The sequence below is a fragment of the Phoenix dactylifera genome, unplaced genomic scaffold, assembly GCF_009389715.1.
Source record: "Phoenix dactylifera cultivar Barhee BC4 unplaced genomic scaffold, palm_55x_up_171113_PBpolish2nd_filt_p 000343F, whole genome shotgun sequence".
Lineage (NCBI taxonomy): Eukaryota > Viridiplantae > Streptophyta > Magnoliopsida > Arecales > Arecaceae > Phoenix > Phoenix dactylifera.
Genome location: NW_024067803.1, coordinates 256954 through 279308, shown reverse-complemented (window position 1 = coordinate 279308; position 22355 = coordinate 256954). Strand labels below are relative to the sequence as shown.

Genomic DNA, 22355 nt, shown 5'->3' with positions numbered 1-22355 from the left:
TCCGGGAGTCTGGTGGGCCCCTATCCATTGGGTAGATCTGCAGTGGGTAGTTTTTAAAAAATCCAAAAAAATTGAGTTTTCTGTTCTAACCTAAACAGCTGATCCAAGAGCTACCTAAACCAACCTAGCCGTCGGCCACGCACTTCAACGAAAGTATCACGAAATTATCGTGCTCCGACTCGCAATCCTGCAGAGAAAGTCATCTCCCGACAGCGCAGGTGGGGCGGACGTTATTAAGAATATCCACCCGATTTGAGACGATCGCTTCGAATCCGCGAAAACGGACACCGCACCCCACAACTACTTATCATATAATCAAGTGGTCCTATCTAATAACTTGAGTGGCTTATTACCGATAAGTCAGTGAAAAGGGCGTGGAGAGGACTGCAAAACGCATCGAAGAAAGCGAGACGAAGTCTAAGCCTGTTCTCAGCAGCTTTTCCTTTCCCCCCGTTTCTCTCTCTCTCTCGCGCGCGTAGCTTCCGTCCCTTGCTCTCTCTCTCGCTTCCGTGAGATGGGATTTCAAACCCTAGCCCACATCGACCCCCCCGAATCCTGAAATTTCCCTCCTAAAATCCCCAAATTCCCACTCCAAATCCGTCCTCTTCCAGCTCTCCCTCCCTTCCCCTGCTCCAATTCGATCTTTTCCCCTTATCTTTCCCCCAAGATATCGATTTCACGCGGTCCCTGTCTGTTTCCCGGCTGAATCCGAGGCGAAATGTCGTCGTTGAGCCGGGAGCTGGTGTTCCTCATACTCCAGTTCCTGGATGAGGAGAAGTTCAAGGAATCCGTCCACAAGTGAGTTTTTTGGTTTTCTTTGGAAAACATTTGTGTTTTTTTCTTCTTTTTTGGTTTCGAGGTTTTGATTGGTGTGGTTTTGAATTTCGATACGTTCTGATGGCAGGCTCGAGCAGGAGTCGGGTTTCTTCTTTAATATGAAGTACTTCGAGGAGAAGGCGCTTGCTGGAGAGTGGGACGAGGTGGAGACGTATCTCTCCGGTTTCACCAAGGTGGATGATAATAGATACTCTATGAAGATTTTTTTCGAGATCAGGAAACAGAAATATCTGGAGGCTCTAGACAGGTTTTGTCTTGATTCCTGATTCCTCTGTCTCGTCGTTAGACTTTATGTTTTTTTTTTTTAATGTCAAAAAGGTCGTTTTTTTGGAAAAAAATACTTGTTCCTTGCTCAGGCATGATAGGGAAAAGGCAGTTGAGATACTGGTGAAGGATCTTAGGGTCTTCTCGACGTTCAATGAAGAGCTGTATAAAGAAATTACACAGCTTCTCACACTCGACAATTTTAGGTGAATTTGGTTTTATCCCTGCATCGTTTTGTTATCTATTATTTTCAAATATTTATTGAGCATTGGCATTAATACTATGTACGGGATGTCTTTGGATAACAGAATTAGCATATAATGAAGTATCAAAGAACATTTAAAGAATCAAATGAATGAGAAAGAAATAGTTGCATTTGATTTAGGCCCTAAATAGTTTTGTATGCCCATGAATGCCCAGCTAAATAGGAATCTTCTTTGGTTTTATGATGAATTACCATTTTTACCTGGAAATCTCTCTTGAAGGTGGATTTTTATTGGAAGCAAGACTGTTTTTATTCATTCTGAAGGCTGGACAATGGTTTGAAATATAACATTAATTGTTTCTGATGAAATAAGGCCTAGAAAGAGTACAACCAAGCTAACATATGTTAAGATCCTTCATGTTTTAATCAAATAATACTACTATCCATTTTTTAAGAAAAAGGGCGTCCAGGTGCAAGGCTCCCGGATTGCAGTGTCTGGGGTGTGTTAAACATACGCAGCCTTACTCTTGCATGGAAAGGAGAGGTCGAAGCTGTTTCTATGTTTCGAACTTGGGACACTCAGGTCACAGTAGAGCAGTCTCATCATTGGACCAAGGGCCGTTGTCTGCTACCATCTATTTCTTTTAGTTAAAAAATTAGTTGGTTTCTTATGTGAAATTAAATACTATTCACTCAAAAGTATGGGAGTATCTAATTAATATTTCAGTGTATATGTGTCCATAGATTCATATATCCAAAACACATAAAAACCACATGTTTCATGTTCTTGTTTCATTTTAATTTCCATTCTTTGCTATGAAACCTTTTTAGTGTGTAGAGAATGTTAAATGCTAGCATGTGACACTTGATGCATGCTTGGCTGATAGGAGTCAATGTGATGATCCTACTTCAGTGCACCCTTAACTTGAGCCTATCTTGAATTAGCTAGGAAAGTCCTGATTGGTCTCGCCCAAACTTGAAAGTATTGTCGAGTTCTACACTTGCACTTGGACAACTTGAATCTAATTTAATGCCAGAAAGGTATGTAGGCATCGTATTTTATATTTCATGCACAATAAGCTTGCAGTTCAAATCTAATATACATGGGCATTTCGGGAAACCTAACTTAACTTGATCCGTCTGGTTTGGGGCGTGCCGAGCCATAGGCGGCAAGCTGGGATGATTATGGCAAGCAAAACGAGAAACTGGCGACAGAGGGGAAGAGGGAGAAGGAAAGAGAGGAAAAGAGAGAGAGAGAGAGAGAGACAGAGAGGGAGGGAGGGATAAAGAGAGGGAGAGGTGGGGGGGTAAGAGAGATGTCGGAAGAGGGAGACAGAGTGGGTTAGATATGCTAATTTCACTTAAAGAAGCAAAAAAGTTAAAAAAATAGGTCGAGCCCTTGTTTCATGCGAAACAAGGCTCCGCCCAACGGAGCCTACAGACGATCGGAGGAGGAGAGGAGGGTTTCCGAGCCCCCTCTCTCTCTCCGCCCAACGGAGCCTACAGACGATCGGAGGAGGAGAGGAGGGTTTCCGAGCCCCCTCTCTCTCTCCCTCTCTTGGCATCTCTCTCTCGCCCTCCCTCTCTCCCTCTCTCATGATCTCTCTCTCGCCCCCCCTCTCTCTCTTCTCCTTCGAGCCTTTGTTTCATTCAAAACAGGCTCCGCCCAGCGGGGCTTGCGGATGGCCGGAGGAGGAGAGGAGGGCTTCTGAGCCCCCTCTCTCCCTCTCCTAGCATCTGTCTCTCCCCCTCCCTCTCCTCCTTTAGTTTTTCTTTTTCGGTAATGCGCTGGGATAGGATGGCACGGTACCGTATCGTACCATACCGCCGGCCTACCGGCATGAGTGCCGGTTCCGATACTACAGACCTTGCATAGGCCTAACCTGATGGTTCTTCAAGCTGTTTTGGGTCATTTAAAGCCTTGACTGCACTTCCTTGCTCTGTAGGGGTGCTTTAGTCATTTTTCTTATGGGGTATATTGGTAATATGTTTTAGAGGGATGGATGGATAACTACTGATTGACCTATAGTTCTAGAGCTTGGAGCCTTAAACTTTAGCTGGACTCTTCCTGTTGTTGGTTTTTGTTGTTAAAGAGATCAAAATAGTTGAATATATAAACTCTTTAATAATGGCCTACAATGTTAGCAGCTGCTTCAGAAAGAATATAAAGTAAGAGCGTCATTTTAAATTACATGCATAATCTATTGCAAGAATGTCATGTTGTATTGTTTGTATGCAAGTGAATGTGGTTGCTGTTCTTCTTGCTGAATTGGGTCTGGCTATTTGGAGTCCTTATTACAAATCTGTGAGATGTCTTTGTTTTGGATCCTTCATACATTTTTGTACAGAATTCTTTTCATTATGAATTCATTTTCCATATTATAGCCTCTTTTTTGTCATTTATAAATGTTTAAATTGCACCTTAAATCTTTTCTATATATTATGTGTTTTACCAATAAATTCATTTGACAATCAATTATGACTGCAGGGAAAACGAACAATTGTCTAAATATGGTGACACCAAATCCGCAAGAAGCATCATGCTGATTGAGCTCAAAAAACTGATTGAAGCAAATCCTCTCTTTCGAGAGAAGCTACTTTTCCCCACTCTCAAAGCCTCGCGTTTGCGAACTCTAATTAACCAAAGGTAGGGGAAGTGTTGGACAAAGAAGAAAACACCTCTCATAGTGCTCTTAATCTTCTTACTTTTAACAGAATATATGCATTCTTTTCTCAAAAGAACTGCACATTTTGATGTGCATGTAATGCATAAGATACCTGCTAGATTCGTCTTTCTTCTTGTTACTAACCAATGTTAATAGGACTTAGATACTTGAATTGATTGCTGAAATATGCTAACTGGTTATATTGGCAGTTTGAACTGGCAACATCAGCTCTGCAAGAATCCAAGACCCAATCCTGACATCAAGACCTTGTTCACTGATCATACTTGTGCTCCTCCAAATGGAGCTCGTGCTTCACCAGTCTCTGTTCCACTTGCAGCTGTTCCAAAAGCTGCTGCCACATATACACCACTTGGGGCTCATGCGGTATGTTGCTTTTTAACACTGCAATTGGTACAAAGGAGTAAAGTCACAAAATGCTTAGATTGATTTTATTTTCATGTTCTCATTCATGCAGCCTTTCCCACCTCCTGCGGCAGCTGCAAATGCAAATGCTTTAGCTGGTTGGATGGCTAATGCGGCTGCTTCATCATCTGTTCAGTCTGCTGTTGTAACAGCATCATCAATACCTGTTCCACCAAACCAAGGTTTGAATTTTGTTGTTTTTTCATTCTTCATTATTGTGCTATATTGGGTGGTGATTCTTGACTATAGTGTCACATACAGAAAAGTGCTTACTACTTTATCTTCTATGGCATTTGATTATGTTCTGATGTCCATAAAATGTAATTCCAATATTCATGAGGTTTGTGAAACTATTCTAATAGTCAATAATGCTTTGGTGTTTTATGTTTAGCATGTCGAAAAATAGTGCAGTGTAAACAATTCTATAAAGCTCTTGCACCAGCTGTAATGTTTTCAAATTATAGCTCGATCATTTGTAAAATAGTCGGAAATCATTTTCTTCCTGCTGGGCGATGAAAACCTAAAAAGAGAGCCTTATTATGGACTTAAAATATTGTTTTTAATGATCTGCTGGCATATTGTGCTAGCTGCTAGTTTGTATCCTCCTCCAACTTGATTTTTTGTTTTGGCCACGTATACTATGTGAATTCGCACGAGACAACCTCTAAATCTCTTGGGAATTGCATCTATCGATTTGATTATCCTTAGTGGTCTGATTAGGGATCAAGGTTCTGCATGTTTTTGTGGCACATGTAAACTTCAGTCTTATGCCTGGACCCTCGCAATGGATTTAGAGAAAGAGCAAAAGCAAGAAAATGGATTGTTATCCATCAGAAATTGATAGGAATTTCCTGGGGATTGCCTTCACATAAATGTTCCATACTGCATTATTAACAGCTTTCAGAAAATGAGTGATTGTAGCATAGGGATCAGGTTGACTCTGCATTCATATCTATGTATTTAGATAGAATGCACCTGAGAGTTGGTCAAATCTCACCTTTCATGCCAAGATGTTGACCTAAATATGGCATACAGCATCAAAATCCGCCTTTAGTTGGAAGTCAATGAACTAGGAGTGAAAAAGGATGGTGACATTCCTTGAACCTAATTAATAGTTTCTTCAAGTCTATAATTACTACAATAAGGATAGTCATGATTGATAAAAAAAGCAAGATTCAAAGAACCAACTGTAATGCATTATGGTATGCCCCATAATGAGGCGTACCAAGGTATGCACTATGTGCTTAAAAAGGTGTACTGATGAATCATGAGTTGAGACAAGGGTGTACTGCAATATGCACCATGCCAGTAGGCGGTTGGTTGCACCCTAGTACCTCAAACATTGTGTCTAAGAGCTTCCTACTTTTGAGAAATCCAAAGTTGTAAGTTATTTAGAACTTGCTTCCGTTTAACTTGATCACTTAACTTCAAATATCTATTGAACTTGTAAGTACTAAAGATGCAAAACATGAATTTTCAAACTATAAAACTTTTATAGTAGGATCCTGATATTAGGCAATATATCTGGAAAATACCAATGTGTTTGTCTTCCTTTCATATGTTGTTTGTCTCCCAGCAGCTGTAGGTTGTTACCATGTATAACAATATTACTCAGAAATCATAATACCGCGATCTCTTTTCTTCAGCAGTTTCCATTTTGAAACGCCCACGAACTCCTCCAAATGCACTCAGTATGACAGACTATCAGAATGCTGAATCTGAACAGGTAATGAAACGTTTGAGGCCTGGTGCGCATCCTATGGATGAGGTAATATTAATACATCCAAATTTAGTCATATTGTGTTACCATAACTTGTCATCCTAGGCATTTTGTGTTAGCATAATTTGTCATCCGCTAAAGCTTTATTTCTTGCATGCATAATACTCATATCTTCTTTTCAATGCAGGTTACATATCCTGTACCTCATCCACAAGTTCCATGGTCACTGGATGACCTGCCAAGAATCGTAGTTTGTACATTGACACAAGGATCCAACGTGACTAGCATGGACTTCCATCCTACCCATCATACTCTACTTCTTGGTACGGTGATCTTTCTGATTTGAGATTGCTTGAGTTACTATGAATAAATAACTTTTATATCACATGTAAATTAGCTCTTTCTTGTAATATTGACACAGTGGGTTCTGGAAATGGCGAGGTTACACTTTGGGAAGTTGGTTTACGAGAGAGATTGGTGTCAAAGCCATTCAAAATATGTGATTTGGCAGCTTTTCCACCGCAGTTTCAGGTCCTCATCATACTTCTGCAAAGAACTGTGGATAAAAAAATAGTACTACTCTTTTTTTTAAAAAAAAAATAGTACTACTTTTTTTTAAAAAAAAAATTAAGAAGCCCTCGTGAATTGCATTTCATTTTTGCTCTATGGTTTTTCACTTCTTGATTAATGGCGAGAACTTCACTTTAGAATGTGATGTTAATTGTTGTATAAATTTAAAAACTTCAGCAATTGATATGAGTTGTAATGTTTCATATCTCACAATGTTTTACAATAAGAATATCTTAATCTCTCAAGTTCCTGTAGGCAACACACTTTGATTCGCTAATGCTAGTCAGCCCCCTCGCCCTCTCCACTGTTCTTAAAAATGCTAGTGCCATGGTAATAGTATCCAGCAGGCATATGCATGCATCAAACACTGCTCAACTATAAATATTTGCTTCTATTATGGTAGTCAGCATACAAGTCCACCGTGTATGTTTTTAAATTTGTGCTCCATTGTTTTATTATTTATTCTTTCTATGAGCTTGTGCCTCGATTATCTGTAAGGTTTGTATTGCATGCAATCCCTTTGTGCAGTGACATGCTCATTGGTGTGTGAATCTTTAATTTCATAAATTGAATCGCATTCCTAATGAAAATTTTCGTAGCTGCAATGTTTCTTCCTCGAGTTTTAAAGTATTGAAGTCCAAATGCCATTTTCTTGAGACTGTTGCAAATTTTCAAAGATTGTATCTGGGATATTGAACTGTCAAATGGGCCATCATGCCATTACATTAAATAGCTATGCCACTATTAGCATTGTTGAGCACCCCTTAGTGTCAGTTTTTCAGCATATCGCCTCATATAGACAATTTGCGTCTTGCTTTCTATCTGTTGGTAACCTTTTCAAATAGGACAATGCCTTTAGGGTTTTAAAGCTCACTTTAATGACTCTCTAGCAGTACCCATGGTATGCTGAATCGGCCCATATCGGGCGGTTCAACCCGTACTGGACCGGTCCGGTACAGCGGTGGAAAACGGTTTCGGCCGGAACCGAGCGGAAAAGAGGCATACCGGTGCGAACTGGACCAGTTTGCACCGGTACAAGTTCGGTACTGTATTGTAGTGGTGCGAACCGGACCGATTCGCACCGGTACGCGGGCTCGCGGGGCAGTGCGCCCGCGCGCGGGGAAATGCGTCCCCACGCAGGGAATGCGGGGAAAGTGTAATTCATAAATTGATGAATGATTAATAACCAAAGTATTAGTGGCAAGCTTAAGCACATGAAGAAAGTGAGAGGTTCTTTTTTTGGAGTGGGGTCTATAGAATATTATGGTATGAATAGAAAGAAGGATACCTCTGTAGTGGCATTTTCTAGTAACCTTGACAGTAGTAAAGGATGAGCTGATAAGTACATATTGTATGTCATGTGAAGAGATGTACTTGGATCAAGATTCTAAGTATGGCCAGAGCGCCAAGAAACAAAATTTGGCATTCTCTAAGTAGAGAATGAGGCAATATCTGTGGTAGAGGCATGTATTACAGCATAGATTGATTCAGGTGTCATGGTTATGCAGCAGAGCCGTTCATTAACAAGCCAATTGATTATAATGTCCAAGAAATTGTTAACAACAGTGGAAGTGACAGTACTGGAAGACAATTTAGAAGCAACAATAGTTGTTAGCAGCATAAACTTCTGGTGAAGGTTTATTTATTTATTTGCGCAAACTTGACATAGGTAATTTGGGGAGGAGGCTTCCTAGGTCAAAGGGAATGAGATTAGCACATGGTAGCTCAATTATAGGTGGTCAAAAATCCATGATAGTTAAATATCCCATATAACAAGCTCAAAAAAGTCATAGAGCAATCTTCAAACCATGCAAGCTTTTAAAGAATGCTCAGTCATGGTGGCCATAAGCCAAACAACTTTGTGTTGGTGCTGTTTAAATTGCAATTTCTAGAGATCCTCTGGTGGAGGTATATATGCATAGGAATGATGTAACACTTTAATCAAATGGATCAGCATGAAAGATCTATTGTGATAATGCTCTAATGCCATGTTCTTTGTAGAGTAAGAGTGGGAGCAAGGTCCGCCGAACTAGTATCAAGACTCGTACCAGTCGGCGATGCCGTATCAAACCGGAACGGGTAGGGTGTGCTAGTTCACGGACCGGCACACCCATTTTTTTGGGAGTTTTCAAGAATATTTAATTGGTACTTGCTCTTTTTGAATTTTTCAATGAATTTAAGCCTAATTTGATTTTTTTTTTGAAAAATTTCTGATGTTTTTTGATGTTTTTTGATGTTTCTATAATTTCGGTTTAACCTAGATGATGCATCTTATTACTTTAAAATGATATACATCATAAAATGAACAACATAAAATATCCTCAAATCAAGTAGTGATGTAAAAATTAAAAAATAATACAATCAATTACATACATTTAAAATTCAATATATATATCGATATCTAAAATCGGATCGAGTGGCGATGCCTCTCATAGATATCTAAATCATCAGCATAGTCAGGAGATACATCAGCCCACCCTTCTAACTAAGCGACGTTGTAGTCTTGTATGTTTATCTCATAAGAAATGCGCGCCAGGTTATAAACATTTTCAGATCTTTCGCTAAAACTATAGCTCTGAGAGGTGTCCTCTGGCTGATAATACGACTATAGAAGGGCCCATCTGAATATGCTGGCAGCAAAATCCGACTCATAAGATGCTTCGGGCTGCGTAGGATAGTCGCTACTGAAAAATGCCTCAGACGCACCATATCTATATCCGTATTCGTATAAGTTATAGGCTGCCTGTGGTTGCGGATAATAGGATCCAGTATACGATTCGAAACTAGATACGTTTATGGATCCTACTCCACGTGCGAGGTCATCTGCAGTTGCATCGTAATTTTCTGAATGACCTCGAGGAGTCCGTCTTCTATATACAATCGTTTCCGCGCGAGCTCTACCAGATCATGCACCGTGGTCCCAATTCTGTATAGTATGCATAAATTGAGATTCACCGGTAAATCGAAGACCACCCTACGATTGTCTCATAAATAGTGGTATTCTATCCTCTACTCTCTCTTTGGTCGACAGATCCATGACCACCAGAACTGTCATCGCTGCTACTTCTGATCTCTAAATCTGAGTGTACTGACTCCTCCTCAATACTCTTCATTGGGGCTGCAGGTGCCTTTTTTTTTGGGTGTGCTGGACAGCTACTTTCTTACCCTTCATGCCCCTCTCTGCTTGGCTATGCTGGGAGGATGTATGTCACCCTCCTGACCGAGTCAACCGGATAGTGTAGTGGCCTTAGCTAAGCATCTCTTGATCAGATCTCTGAGAGGATGTCTCGGACAAGGAGTCATGTGGTGACTGGCTCCTCTGTGGTTGTGGCTGATCCGTTGGAAGAACGCATGGAATATTATGCTCGGCCTATTGGCCTGCATCAACCCTAGCCTCACTGGCTATGAAACTGGCTAGTCGTAGAGGCAATTCTCGCTCATCAAACTCCGGCTCCTGCTGTTGGCCCACAAGCCATCCGATCATAGGATCATCCTCATCATTAATGAATTACTATGGATCGGATCTATATGCTTGAGCTTCACTTCCTCTTGAATCCATTTCAATCTCAGCCTTAAATTGTAGTAAATATATACAAGGTTATTGAGGCGCTTTTGTATCAAACGGTTTCTCTACTAGCTGTGGATGAGGGTGAAAGTGGACCAGATGCGCTCACAGCCACTGGAGGAGACCATCTGAAAGAGGATCTGAATGGCTAGCTGCTTAAAAAGCACACCTTATTTAGCCTTGGTTCTTTCTTCTGATAGCCTGAATCGGTGTTATTTTTGGAGTATTTGGAAAGAGGAAGCAACCGAGAGAGCAAAATAGCTTTCAAAATGCTGTTGAGAACCTGATGCTTTTAAAAGCATCAAGTGCAGTCTACAGTGTCAACTCGATTTGGAACTGGGTTGACTCGGTGCGAATCGGTCAGTTCGCACCAAGTTTGCACCGAACCGACCGGTTCGGGCACTTACTGGCCAGTTCCGGTCGGTAAGGGACCAGTTTTGGTCGGTTCTGTATGGGTTCTGGCCGGTATAGGGCTGGAATCGAAAGTAATAGGCGAGCCAATCCGGTTTCACACCGGGTCGATTTGGCCCAGTTCGGCAGTCCTTATTTGGGAGAGAGCACAAATTGCATTATGCAACTAAATGGGCAATAGCTCTACAACATGTATAATAGTGGTGGTAACAAGTAACTATTATATAGAAAATAATAGAATGTAAATATAATAAAAAGAATGGGGTTTTCATACATTAAAACTGGCACCTATAGGGACATCTAGGTCTTTCATCCAGCTGAGTCAGTGACCAGATTTGTCTATGTTTTCTGGGAGCCCCCACTTCCTTGCTTTCTCAAAGTGAATTTTGATGGCAGTGCTGATAAGCGAGGCGAGAGGGGGGGTGTGGGCTTTATCATTAGAGATCATCATTCCAGGTTTGTGGCGGCTGGCGGTCGACGGATCTTCGACACCTTTATCACTGAAGCGGAGCTGCGGGCGGTGTGGGAGGGGTTCTCCTTCGCGAGGCGCACGCTGGGTGCGGAGTACATCCACTTGGAGGGTGACTCGGCTACAGTGATCAAGGGGATCTGCGGGCGACTCTCTGAGTTAGATGGACAATTCTTGCTGCATGACATACGGAGGATGGCACGGGACGGTGGCTCCTTCAGGGCCACGCATGTGTCTTGGGAGGCCAACACAGTTGCTGACTGGGTGGCCTCCTACGCGGCGCAATACTCAAAGGACTTTTTTTGGCGAAACCAGGCGGGCATGCCCTACTCGCTTAGCCAACTCTTGCTTTCTGATTTTCTTGGTTGTACTCATCTACATTTGGTGTGAGGAACCGGTGTACCAAAAAAAAAAAACCTTAATAGAACAATAATGAAGTTTCTAGAGATTTTAAAATGATCTAGGCTGGAGTTTGACCGGTCTACTATGACCACCAAACAAATCCTATCGTAATTTCAAGCATTCTATGTGTACTTGTTAACCTGCTGATTTTGTCCAGTAATGAAATGATCAGATGAAGTACATTGCATCATGTTATCTCTAAGGTTGTTATCTTGCTTACCATCCATGTGGTTAACAAGATAAAATTAATTATCATCTATTTTCTGCTTTTATTATCTAAAGAATGCCTCTTTCAGCTGTTCATACGGGTGCACAAGGCACTTCCATATGCTGGATTAATTCAAACTTTATATGAGATAGTAAATCGTTGAGCTTCTTTTGTAGTTTGTGCTAGTAAATGAAGTGGAAACTTCTATGAATATTTATGTTTTTCTGTTGATATAGTTCAGCTAGCTGATGTTAATCTTTTGCTCGATCCTTGTCTTTTCTCATTTATTTTTGAACAGAATGCTATTGTGAAAGAGTCTTCTATATCCATTAATCGAGTTGCTTGGAGTCCAGATGGAAGTTTGATAGGCAAGTCTCCCTTGGTGAGCATCAAGTTATTTTAGTATTATCATTTGCTTTAATCTTGATTTTGTGGCTTCAGGGGTTGCGTTTTCAAAACACTTGGTTCACCTCCATGCATATCAAGCACCTAATGATCTACACCAAGTTTTAGAGGTCAGTTGCAAGTTCTCGTTGTCTGCCTAGGTATAGGATGGAAGTGGTATTTACAGTCCCTTTTGTTAGCAGCTTGATGCGCATGTTGGTGGAGTCAATGACATTGCATTTTCTCATCCAAGCAAACAACTATGTGTGGTGACTTGTGGAGATGATAAGCTGATAAAGGTTCGAGCTGGCAGAACCTCTCTTTGTTTCTGTTGGTTTTAATGCTTATCTTACCTTCTCCAATTGAGATTTTATGCATTATAGGTCTGGGATCTGAATGGACAAAGGCTTTATGTCTTTGAGGGGCATGAGGCACCTGTATATTCTGTATGCCCCCACCACAAGGAGAACATTCAGGTATCTTGTTCTTAACAACATCTAGCTGAATTTTCAAGTAGAATGTTAGAAATTATGATTTGAATAAATGATGATGGCACTTAATCTTCATTTTACATAAAAGCTGCATTTTTCATCTAAAAAATTTTAATGTAATTAATAAAGATGATGAAATATATGCATTGGCTAGAATACTTAGCTGGAAATTTAAATGTTTAATATGGTATTACTGTCAAAATTTATGGAACACTAGCTCTTGAATTATGAGCTGTTTCCTTTTTTTGGCAAAACCTTCTCTATTTCCAACACCTCTTGGCAACTGTTTGTCATGAAAGCCTAACCCTCTCTCTCTCTCTCTCTCTCTCTCTCTCTCTCTCTTTCTCTCTCTCTCTCTCTCTCTCTCACTTTGTGTGTGTCTGTGTACTTTGTCTCTGCAAATTACAATATCCTAGGAACTTCAGATCATGTATAATTATTCAAGAGGGGCTATTGTGATGGTGAATTTTACCTGGAAAGAAAGGCTTTCATAGTGGTGACCTTTGATTTCTGATTTGTTTTTTCATCCTTTCCAATTTGAGCTTCTCGAGCTTGCTTCAGTTCCTACATCTCTATATTTAGCTCATAGAAGTATCTTTTTGCCAATCAAGTAAAACCATACCAACAGAGAAGGGAAGAGAACTCAATTTAATTGAAACAAATAGTAGAAATAAGACAAGCACAGAAGTGGTCTTGTGATAATAGCTAGGTCCTGCTGCATCTAGAGTAGCAAGTCTGATGATTTAACTCATCTGGATCTATTGTAAATAACACAACAAATAAACATCACGAGAATCTTCTTACTTATCCAGTTACATTTCATGAGATATATGAAGTATAGACATGGAAGTATGATGTTCAGATGATCTTTTTTTGCAGTTATTTTTCCCCCTTTTTTGGCTTTCTAAAATGCATCTTTTGCTTATTTGGTAAGTGAATTCTGCATTTTTTTATTCATTTGATTGCATCGGCGAATAATCAAAATTAATTAGATATGTTAGGTCATATTGGACTAGCAGTTAAACCTCAGCAGGTATCCTTGGTTAAATTAAAGATTGATTTCTGGATGCATGACTAGGTTAGAATTATGTCTGAACTGAACATTTCTGAGTTCTTTCTTTAGATTTATCAGTGTACTTGGAAGCTTTCTCCTGGCATGCCATCATATACAATAGGTCTCTTTTTTCAATCTGGATACATGCCTTTCTGACAACCTGTTCTGTTTGACTTTGTAGTTCATCTTCTCAACTTCCTTAGATGGGAAAATAAAGGCATGGCTATATGATAACATGGGCTCTAGAGTTGATTATGATGCTCCTGGGCGCTGGTGTACTACAATGCTCTATAGTGCTGATGGGAGTAGGTAAGAGAAGCAATATTTAGAGATCTGTATTCAAATTTGGTGATGTGTCCATTCCTTGTAAATATGATTGTTGTTTTAATTCAATAATTAATACATTTCCCATCTGTTTCTCTTCACTGTATAGATTATTCTCATGTGGAACTAGTAAAGATGGGGATTCTTACCTGGTTGAGTGGAATGAAAGTGAAGGGGCAATAAAGAGGACATATTCTGGGTTCCAGAAAAAATCAACAGGTGTTGTGCAGTTTGATACTTCCCAGAATCACTTTTTGGCTGCTGGTGAAGATAACCAGATAAAATTTTGGGATGTGGACAATGTTAACATGCTTACAAGCACAGATGCTGAGGGTGGACTCCCGGTCAGTATACATACACACATACGTACAGATATATGTATATATTTACAGATATATACATATACATATATGTATAACAAATACATATATGTATAACAAATACATATATGTATAACATATACATATATCTATATACATATACATGTACATATATATATACATATGTATATATATATTTCCATAGTAGAGTTGAATTTTGTTTTAATCAATCCTTTTAACATTGGTGCATCAATTACTTCAGAGTGTTCCACGTCTGAGATTCAACAAGGAAGGAAATCTTCTTGCTGTTAATACAGCTGATAATGGTTTTAAGATACTTGCTAATGCGGATGGCCTTAAATCCCTGCGAGCTTTTGGAAGCCGACCTTTTGAATCATTTAGAGCTCAATATGAAGCAACTTCTATCAAGGTTACAACTTACAACTAAACTTATAATATGAGATCTACAATGACTTCCTGACCTTCAAAATTTCTTAATCAGGTTTCAGGCACCCCTGTGGTTGCGAGCATCTCTCCGAACATCAGCAGAGTCGATCGCGTAGACAGAAACTCTCCTGCAAGGCCATCTCCTATCCTTGTATGTTTAATAAGAGAGTGAAATTTAAGGCCTTCTGAGATTATTCCTCTTGCTTTCTTGGCCAGGCATATCTTTCACATGACAAGCATAAAGGATCCTCTTATTTGCATATGTTGTCATTTCACTTTTCACGCACTCATTTACATTTCCTTTATTTTTTAACTCAAATGTTTCTATTCCTTGCCCATTATACGTTGTGCACTGAATTGTAATGATCTGTGGGGCTACAGTTCGTACAGTTAGCTGCGTATGAACATCTTAGGCTCGCTTATTAATCAGCCTGTCAAGCTCATTCATTCAAACAGTGTGTGAAACTCAAGCTGCACTTTGGGGCACAGTTTTATACAAGCTGGTTCTAAGTACATTCTGATTTGCAAAAATACATATATGCTCAGGCTTGTTAAACCAGAGCTTGAACATATAGGCTTAGGTTCATTTGAAACCCTAGTTCAGCTGAAAAACATTCTTTACATAGCAAAGCCAATGCCAAACAACCCTAAGCTTAGTTTGTTTGGGATCCTAGTGGTGTGTTTTTTGTCACTTAAGTCTCTACATGTTGGACTGGATCCTTTCCCTTGTTGATGACACCCAGCTTTAAATAATACACATCACATGCAAGATGCAACATTGGTATGATGTGGATCTCTCATATAAAAGGCTTTTAGATTACATCTAAGGTTTTGCCTATTTTATATGTATTTGTTTATAATTCTGGTCCTTATAGACATGTATGTACATATATAAAAATTCTCTAAAATGAACACACAAACAAATTCAAGGAGCTGCATTCTGTACATCTCCTTCAATTTCTGCCTGGCACAACACTCTGAATGGGAAAATACCTTCATGTCCAGGACCCTGTGTTCTCCATAGTAAGCCTCCTTGGTAGGGAAAACGCTGGCCTATGCTACTGCAACCATTTATGGGAACATGCAGATTCATGTGCAATATCTGTTTCATAAGTATTGCAATCAAATTTTATTAAATCCATCAAGGGGATGCTTTCCATTGGCCTAATTATATCTGAGGACATTAGACATATGACACTATTCTTGGCTCCCCCCTCCCCCTTTCGGGAGAGGGGGGAAGGGTAATGATATGGAATGTCTTACTTATGGTTTCATGATTTTTTGTAGAATGGAGGTGATCCATCATCTAGGAGTATAGATAAGCCAAGAATTTCGGAAGAATTGCCTGATAAGACTAAGCCCTGGGAATTGGCTGAAATTCTGAATCCAAAACAATGTCGAGTTGTTACCATGCCAGAGAGCACAGATTCTGCCAGCAAGGTGCTAGCTAATCAATGTTGATTTATATCTAATGCTCACAGAATTTTAAATCTTGAGTTTCTATTGGTTTAACAATCTCACTTTCTCATGCATAGGTTGCAAGACTACTTTACACAAACTCTGGGGGTGGCTTGTTAGCATTAGGGTCCAACGCTGTTCAGAGATTGTGGAAGTGGAGCCGTAGTGAACAGAATCCAAGTGGCAAGGTAATTGGCTAGCATTTTTCTCTGTTCTTTATATGTATGTTGAATATTTATATAAAGAAGGGTACTAAGTTTATTGTGGGCTATAGGCCACGGCCAGTGTTGTGCCACAGCATTGGCAACCAAGCAGTGGTCTTCTTATGACTAATGATGTGTCAGATACAAACCCTGAAGAAGCAGTACCTTGTATTGCACTCTCAAAGAATGATTCATATGTAATGTCTGCATGCGGTGGGAAGGTTTCGTTATTTAACATGATGACATTTAAGGTAAACTGGCAACGTCTATGTTGTGGATTATGTGCAAACATAGTTAAGGCTAAGCATGTTGTGACTAGGCAGTGTATTTATACTCTTGCAGGTAATGACAACATTCATGCCACCCCCACCAGCATCAACGTATTTAGCATTCCATCCACAGGACAATAACATTATAGCAATTGGAATGGAAGATTCAACCATCCATATATACAATGTGAGAGTGGATGAGGTAATTTTCTTTGACCAGTGACAATGTTGCTGTTGTTCCTATTACTATCGGCTGGTAATTTTTTTTCCCCCTACTTCTGTCAGGTTAAAACAAAGCTGAAAGGTCATCAGAAATGCATAACTGGTTTAGCATTCTCCAACAATCTTAATGTACTCGTATCATCAGGTGCTGATGCACAGGTGAGTGACAATAATGGTTTCTTGCATTTTGTCTATCTTGAAACATGGCCTTAAATTTCTGAAAATCTGGACAAATTTCATGTTCTATGTACAGCAATGCATCAAAAACACAGACATGCACAGACAGATGTGTACGTACTATGTATATATTCATGCAACAATATCTTAACTTAAATTGTGGTATGAAGGAACGATAAAACCTCTTGTTTATAAATTCATGAACTAGACTATGCTGTGGATTTAGCAGTGAGAGAATCTAACTTTGTGAAATTTCCTTTTTTTCGTTTTCTTTTTTTGTTTTGGGGGGGCTACACATCTAGCCTGCATTTAAGGATGTACATCCTACACCGAGGTTGTGTCTAGTAAGGATGGATCACTACAGGAAGTGATCCTTTATATGGTCTATTAAAATGAGGTCTGGGGACAAGGGAAAAGCTGAGTGGTGGGGAGCAAATGAAACTTAATTTTCATTTGCACTGTCTTTCTATGGTATTCTTGCTTCTCCTGCTATTGTGGTAAAGGGCTTTAAAGTGCTAATTATGCCCTCTTGCATAACACTTGGCTATGGGTTCATGATTTAATAGCATTTACATTATAATATGTTGTACACTGGTGTGCTTCAGTATTTCTAATCTTAATACTGGCTTTTAAAGCTTTCCAGATTTCTTTATCTTTTGAGAGACTGAACTGTGATGTTTTCTTGCTCCAACATCATCCCATATCTCACCATATTCTTATTTTGTGGGATCCTAAGACATATTAATATGTGTAAAGTATATTGCATGTATTTTCACCATAGCCTCCTATGTTAATATATAGGCGTTTTCAGTAAGACATTTAGTTGATTACAAATGTATAGAATGGATGTAGGAAATTTTGGCTCTGGTAAGGAGGGGTCTTCATATCTTTGTTGAAGGACACAGGAAGAGTAAGTACATCAAGTAACATAGATGGTAGCTGTAAGGACAAGGAAAAGCTTAAGATAAAGTCAGAGGTAGCACCAAATAGGAAAGCATGACATGTTAAGATTCAAATCTGACCCCAAATAGTTGGACAAGGCTTAATGGTTATGATTATGGTTATAAGCATGCAGATTGGACTATTGCTGCCACCTGGTGGTATAAAACATCCGTCTTACTTGCTCTAACACTTGCTCCTCTAGTTCTGATTGCCTTTGTGCACTCTTAATTATTTATCCAATGTATGAGTTTTAGATATCTAAATAATTTATTACATTTCTGTTTGCTTTATCATCCATACGACTTACTAGTCTTAATTCCAGATGCATTACCCTTTATGGTTGGTTAGCCCTATCTTATCAAATGATTATTATATTTCAGTCATATCCTTTAATTGGCTTTTATAAGATGATTAATTAATTGCAGTTCCATATTGTTATTTTCTTCTTATTTTTATGCTAGATCGCCAGTCTTTTTTAAAGTTGAGACAGGTCACTTCGGGGTTAAGTAATCTTGGTAGCAGAGTTTCAACCTTTTGATTTCAATTTCCTTTGTGCCACAGTTATGTTTATTGCTAATTTGTTCTATCATTATGTCCATATCTCTGGTGCTAGACTCAGGACTCTGTGCTTGCTTAGGGATTTCAAGCATTTATTACGTGCATCTCATGCATGCTTTAATGATGGCTTGAACCCTTCAACCATGTCTCCATTTAGCTGCTACCACTGCCTTTCCATCATTCCCAGCAGACTACATTATGACCTAGCCTGGTAGCAGCAAGATGCTTGCTCTGGCATTTTGATACTCTCTTTTACTTTGTTGGAATCAATTTTGGTTTTGAGTACAATTTTCATTTCCTTCATTTTATAACTGTTTGAGCAATTTAATCTTTTCTTCTTTCTTTCTTTTTTTCTCTTGGTTTTTGTTTGAGTTAAAGTAGCTGTTTGGGATAGTCAATGAAACTGACTTTGCATTTGGATGTTTTGGTTTTGCCATTGCAAATACAATTTACCTATGCAGCTTTTTGTGTGGAACACTGAGACATGGGAGAAAAAGAAATCTGTGGCCATCCAACTTCCTGCTGGGAAGGCACCCGCTGGTGATACACGTGTCCAGTTCAATTCTGACCAGAGTCGACTATTGGTAGTCCATGAAACACATCTAGCAATATATGATGCATCCAAAATTGAGCGTGTTCATCAGGTAACATATTGTCTTTGAGACCGATGGCTCCATGATGAGTTCTGAATCTCATGAAATATATCTCCATTTCAGTGGGTTCCCCAGGAAAGTCTTTCTGCCCCAATATCATATGCATCCTATGCATGCAACAGCCAGCTGGTCTTTGCTACTTTTTGCGATGGTAACATCGGTGTTTTTGATGCTGATAACTTGAGATTAAGATGTCGAATTGCCCCATCGGCATACATGTCTCCGGCAACTGCAAACAGGTAGTCGTGTTTTCTGTCAAGTTTTATTCAACCTTTCTGCAGGAACACCTATGATCTTTTAAAACTTTATCTAGTATAATATTAGGTTGCATTTTAAAGTTCGGCAGTGCCACTCATATTGTCACATTTTGCTTCCTTGCGACATTGGCCAAAACCGTTTTCTTGTTCTCAATTCGACTACATTCTTTGTTAAGTCTTCCATCATTTCATCAATTTCTTCATTCCTTGTGAATGCTATGTAAAATAATTATGTGGCTTTATCTTCGAACCCAATTCCATGGCATTTGTTACTATTTTAAGAATTAATTGTTTTCCTTTCATTTTCAAAATTGTCAATGTTCTCATGTCTTTAAGAAAAGGGGATTTTACAAGTAACTATTACACTTACATGTTCTCCCCTGTAGCAGTTATTTATTAGTTATTGTTCTACGTTCTATATTTTTTTTATGGCGCTCCATTTTCAAGCTACTAATGCCTCTCCTAGAACAGTTCAATTTTTTAATTGAACTCAACTTCCATTAACCAGGCATCTTACTTTCTATTTCTGCAGCAACCTGCCAGTGTATCCTCTTGTTATTGCTGCACACCCGCAAGAGCCGAATCAATTGGCAGTTGGGTTGACAGATGGAGCAGTTAAAGTGATAGAGCCCTTGGAGTCCGAGGGTAAGTGGGGAGCACCAGTACCTGTTGAAAATGGCGTACCCAACGGTAGGACACCAGCATCATCAGCTACAAGCAATCCAGCTGCAGACCAGCTCCAAAGGTGACAATAATGGCTCCATGTTTGTAAATGTTCTAATCTGATATTGACCTATCTGTATTTATGTCGTATCGATTTGTAGGCTTGACTTTATTTATCTCAAGATAACTTTCTATACCATTATATGTGCCTCTTCAAAGGTGAGCATAAAAAAAATAATAAGAACAATGTAAGCTTGTGCATGTTATAAGTGGTGAATTCTGATCGGATATTTACATCCTTGTCGAAATATATCTTTTCGAGATCATGGCTTCTTGAAATTTTTGCAGCCAGTTTTCTTTTCTTGTACCATTTCATGAGTCATCGGAGATCACTCGAGGTATCAGGTTCTTCCTGATCTAGCTAAAATGACTATGCTAGTGACGAACCACATATATATGCCATCAAAAAGTTCCAATTTCCAAATTTCATTCTCATCAATGTTGTGGAGAAGCCAAATTCAGAAAGTGTGCTAATGATAAACTTTGGCTGGCTGTTGGTCTCTTTTGGCAATATTTTTCTGCCTTCCTATGAATTTTCAGCAATCATCTCTCTTTTCATACGTGTGAAAAGTTTTTGGCAACCTACAAACTAGTTCGTTCAGGGAGGAATATAGAAGAATTTCCCTATGTTTCTTGCCTCGAGTATGGTTCCTTGTGATGGCTTATGAGGGAAACCTTTTGTGAGAACTGTTTTAATTACGATGCTGCATTATTTTCTCCGTGTCATTGTGATTCTAGTGCTAGGGTTAATACCTCATCTAAATTGTGGTTGTTGAGCATAGGTGGGGGCAAAATTTTCGCTCCATGCTTGCCACTTGGCAGTGCTGGTTGTTATTGGCCTAATCCAGCTTTAATAGAAACGGACTGGTTTTGTTTGCCATCTATAATACTCCTACTGCATGATATGCCCAAATGACAGTCACTGGGCAATATCATGAAATAATGTGGTAAATAGTCTTGGCTTACGTTGGGATCCAGGATCAAGATACTGTTGTTTCCTTACTTGAGGTCCTTTGATGTTTCTAAATCATCCAGGCATCTTTGTTTCATAGAACTCGTTTTGTCAAAATTGAGGAGCCAGAAAGCTTGAAAAGTAAATATTATAAAAAATATCTTCCTTTTTATAAAACTTGTTTTATAAAATTATATTTCATTAATTATCCATCTAAAAAAAATTACTTGCATCTAAGCCACCTCTAGAGTTCAGGTCCTCTGCTGTGTATGTTTTGCATCGCAGAGGACTGTACAACTTTATGGACCTTTGGAATCTAAACAGAATTGTACTTGATGCCAAAGTGCATTTCGAGATAACGGTAGCCATCTCTCTCTAAGATGGAAGAATTAGTGGCTATTTAGGATTGTACAGTCCTACGTGGTGTAAAGTACACACTGTATAGGTTTCCGACTCATCATCCCTAAGGTTAGGAGTCATGGCCTATGAAATCTATACAAAGCTAATTAAGTATGTTGATTCGGGTTGAACAAAATTGGGTGTGAATTATGAAAGGATTAACATGACTAATTTCAAACTGGTCAGGTTTAGTTTAGAGGTTTGACTTGATTTTAACTATATAATAATCAGACTGGATCCACATGGTTAGATCTGAATCTGAAAGTGATTTATTATAAAATCAGCTAACGCAATATGAATATGATTATATGCTGATATACTTATAAATCTACTGCAGAGCTATAAGTTAATTACATGTGAAATTAATGAATTAACTTTGGTTATCAATCACATTAGCATGGGGTTAAGTTTGTGAAGTCATCTTAGCAGATTGGCTAAGCCTGTTCCAAATGTTTTACAAAATGGGTAGGTTGAGTTTTATAGTGAAAAATAAAGACAGTTCTTGTTGCATAATCGTCATAAAAATGAATTAGCAACTACAAAGTCTACATTATAACCCCATCTGTACACAAATAATGTCTGTAGCAGATTACAGGTCTTCCAAACTGTCAAAATGGCATCTTGCGACAGTTTTTTCCTCTCTTTTTTTTTCTTCTGTTTTACTAGGTCTTGTACATTAGATATTACATCGAGTGCACAACATGGAAGTCAGAGAGAATGCGAATATGACCTTTTGTTTTCTTTTTTTCGATATATTGATGGTCACGATGCATTAAGAGAAG

At 39.1% G+C, this 22355-nt stretch overlaps 1 protein-coding gene across 6 annotated transcripts; it reads left to right on the top strand.

Annotated features, from left to right (window-relative positions):
- The first annotated feature begins 402 nt into the window (after positions 1–402).
- LOC120105697 (protein TPR1-like) lies at positions 403–20497 on the top strand. 6 transcript variants are annotated; one of them, XM_039118379.1, is made up of 25 exons: positions 403–798; positions 905–1084; positions 1194–1307; positions 3795–3953; positions 4182–4356; positions 4448–4577; positions 6045–6121; positions 6303–6438; positions 6537–6646; positions 12039–12108; positions 12182–12255; positions 12328–12423; positions 12508–12600; positions 13851–13978; positions 14103–14337; positions 14576–14743; positions 14816–14911; positions 16048–16200; positions 16296–16406; positions 16493–16672; positions 16764–16892; positions 16976–17071; positions 19051–19233; positions 19306–19484; positions 20032–20492. In XM_039118379.1, the coding sequence occupies exons 1-25, from the start codon at positions 719–721 to the stop codon at positions 20246–20248; spliced, it is 3369 nt and encodes a 1122-aa protein (XP_038974307.1). In that variant the 5' UTR covers positions 403–718; the 3' UTR covers positions 20249–20492. The 6 variants fall into 6 exon arrangements, with proteins under 6 accessions (XP_038974307.1, XP_038974304.1, XP_038974306.1 ...); XM_039118376.1 differs by having other exon boundaries at positions 6045–6163; XM_039118378.1 differs by having other exon boundaries at positions 6042–6121.
- The last annotated feature ends 1858 nt before the right edge of the window (positions 20498–22355 follow it).

Excerpts from the sequence above, each read along its gene's own strand:
- LOC120105697 (XM_039118374.1), top strand. The coding sequence starts at position 719 with ATGTCGTCGTTGAGCCGGGAGCTGGTGTTCCTCATACTCCAGTTCCTG. Across the intron at positions 6,439-6,536 it reads CCATCATACTCTACTTCTTG|TGGGTTCTGGAAATGGCGAG; the intron begins GTACGGTGATCT and ends ATATTGACACAG. Across the intron at positions 19,234-19,305 it reads AAATTGAGCGTGTTCATCAG|TGGGTTCCCCAGGAAAGTCT; the intron begins GTAACATATTGT and ends TCTCCATTTCAG.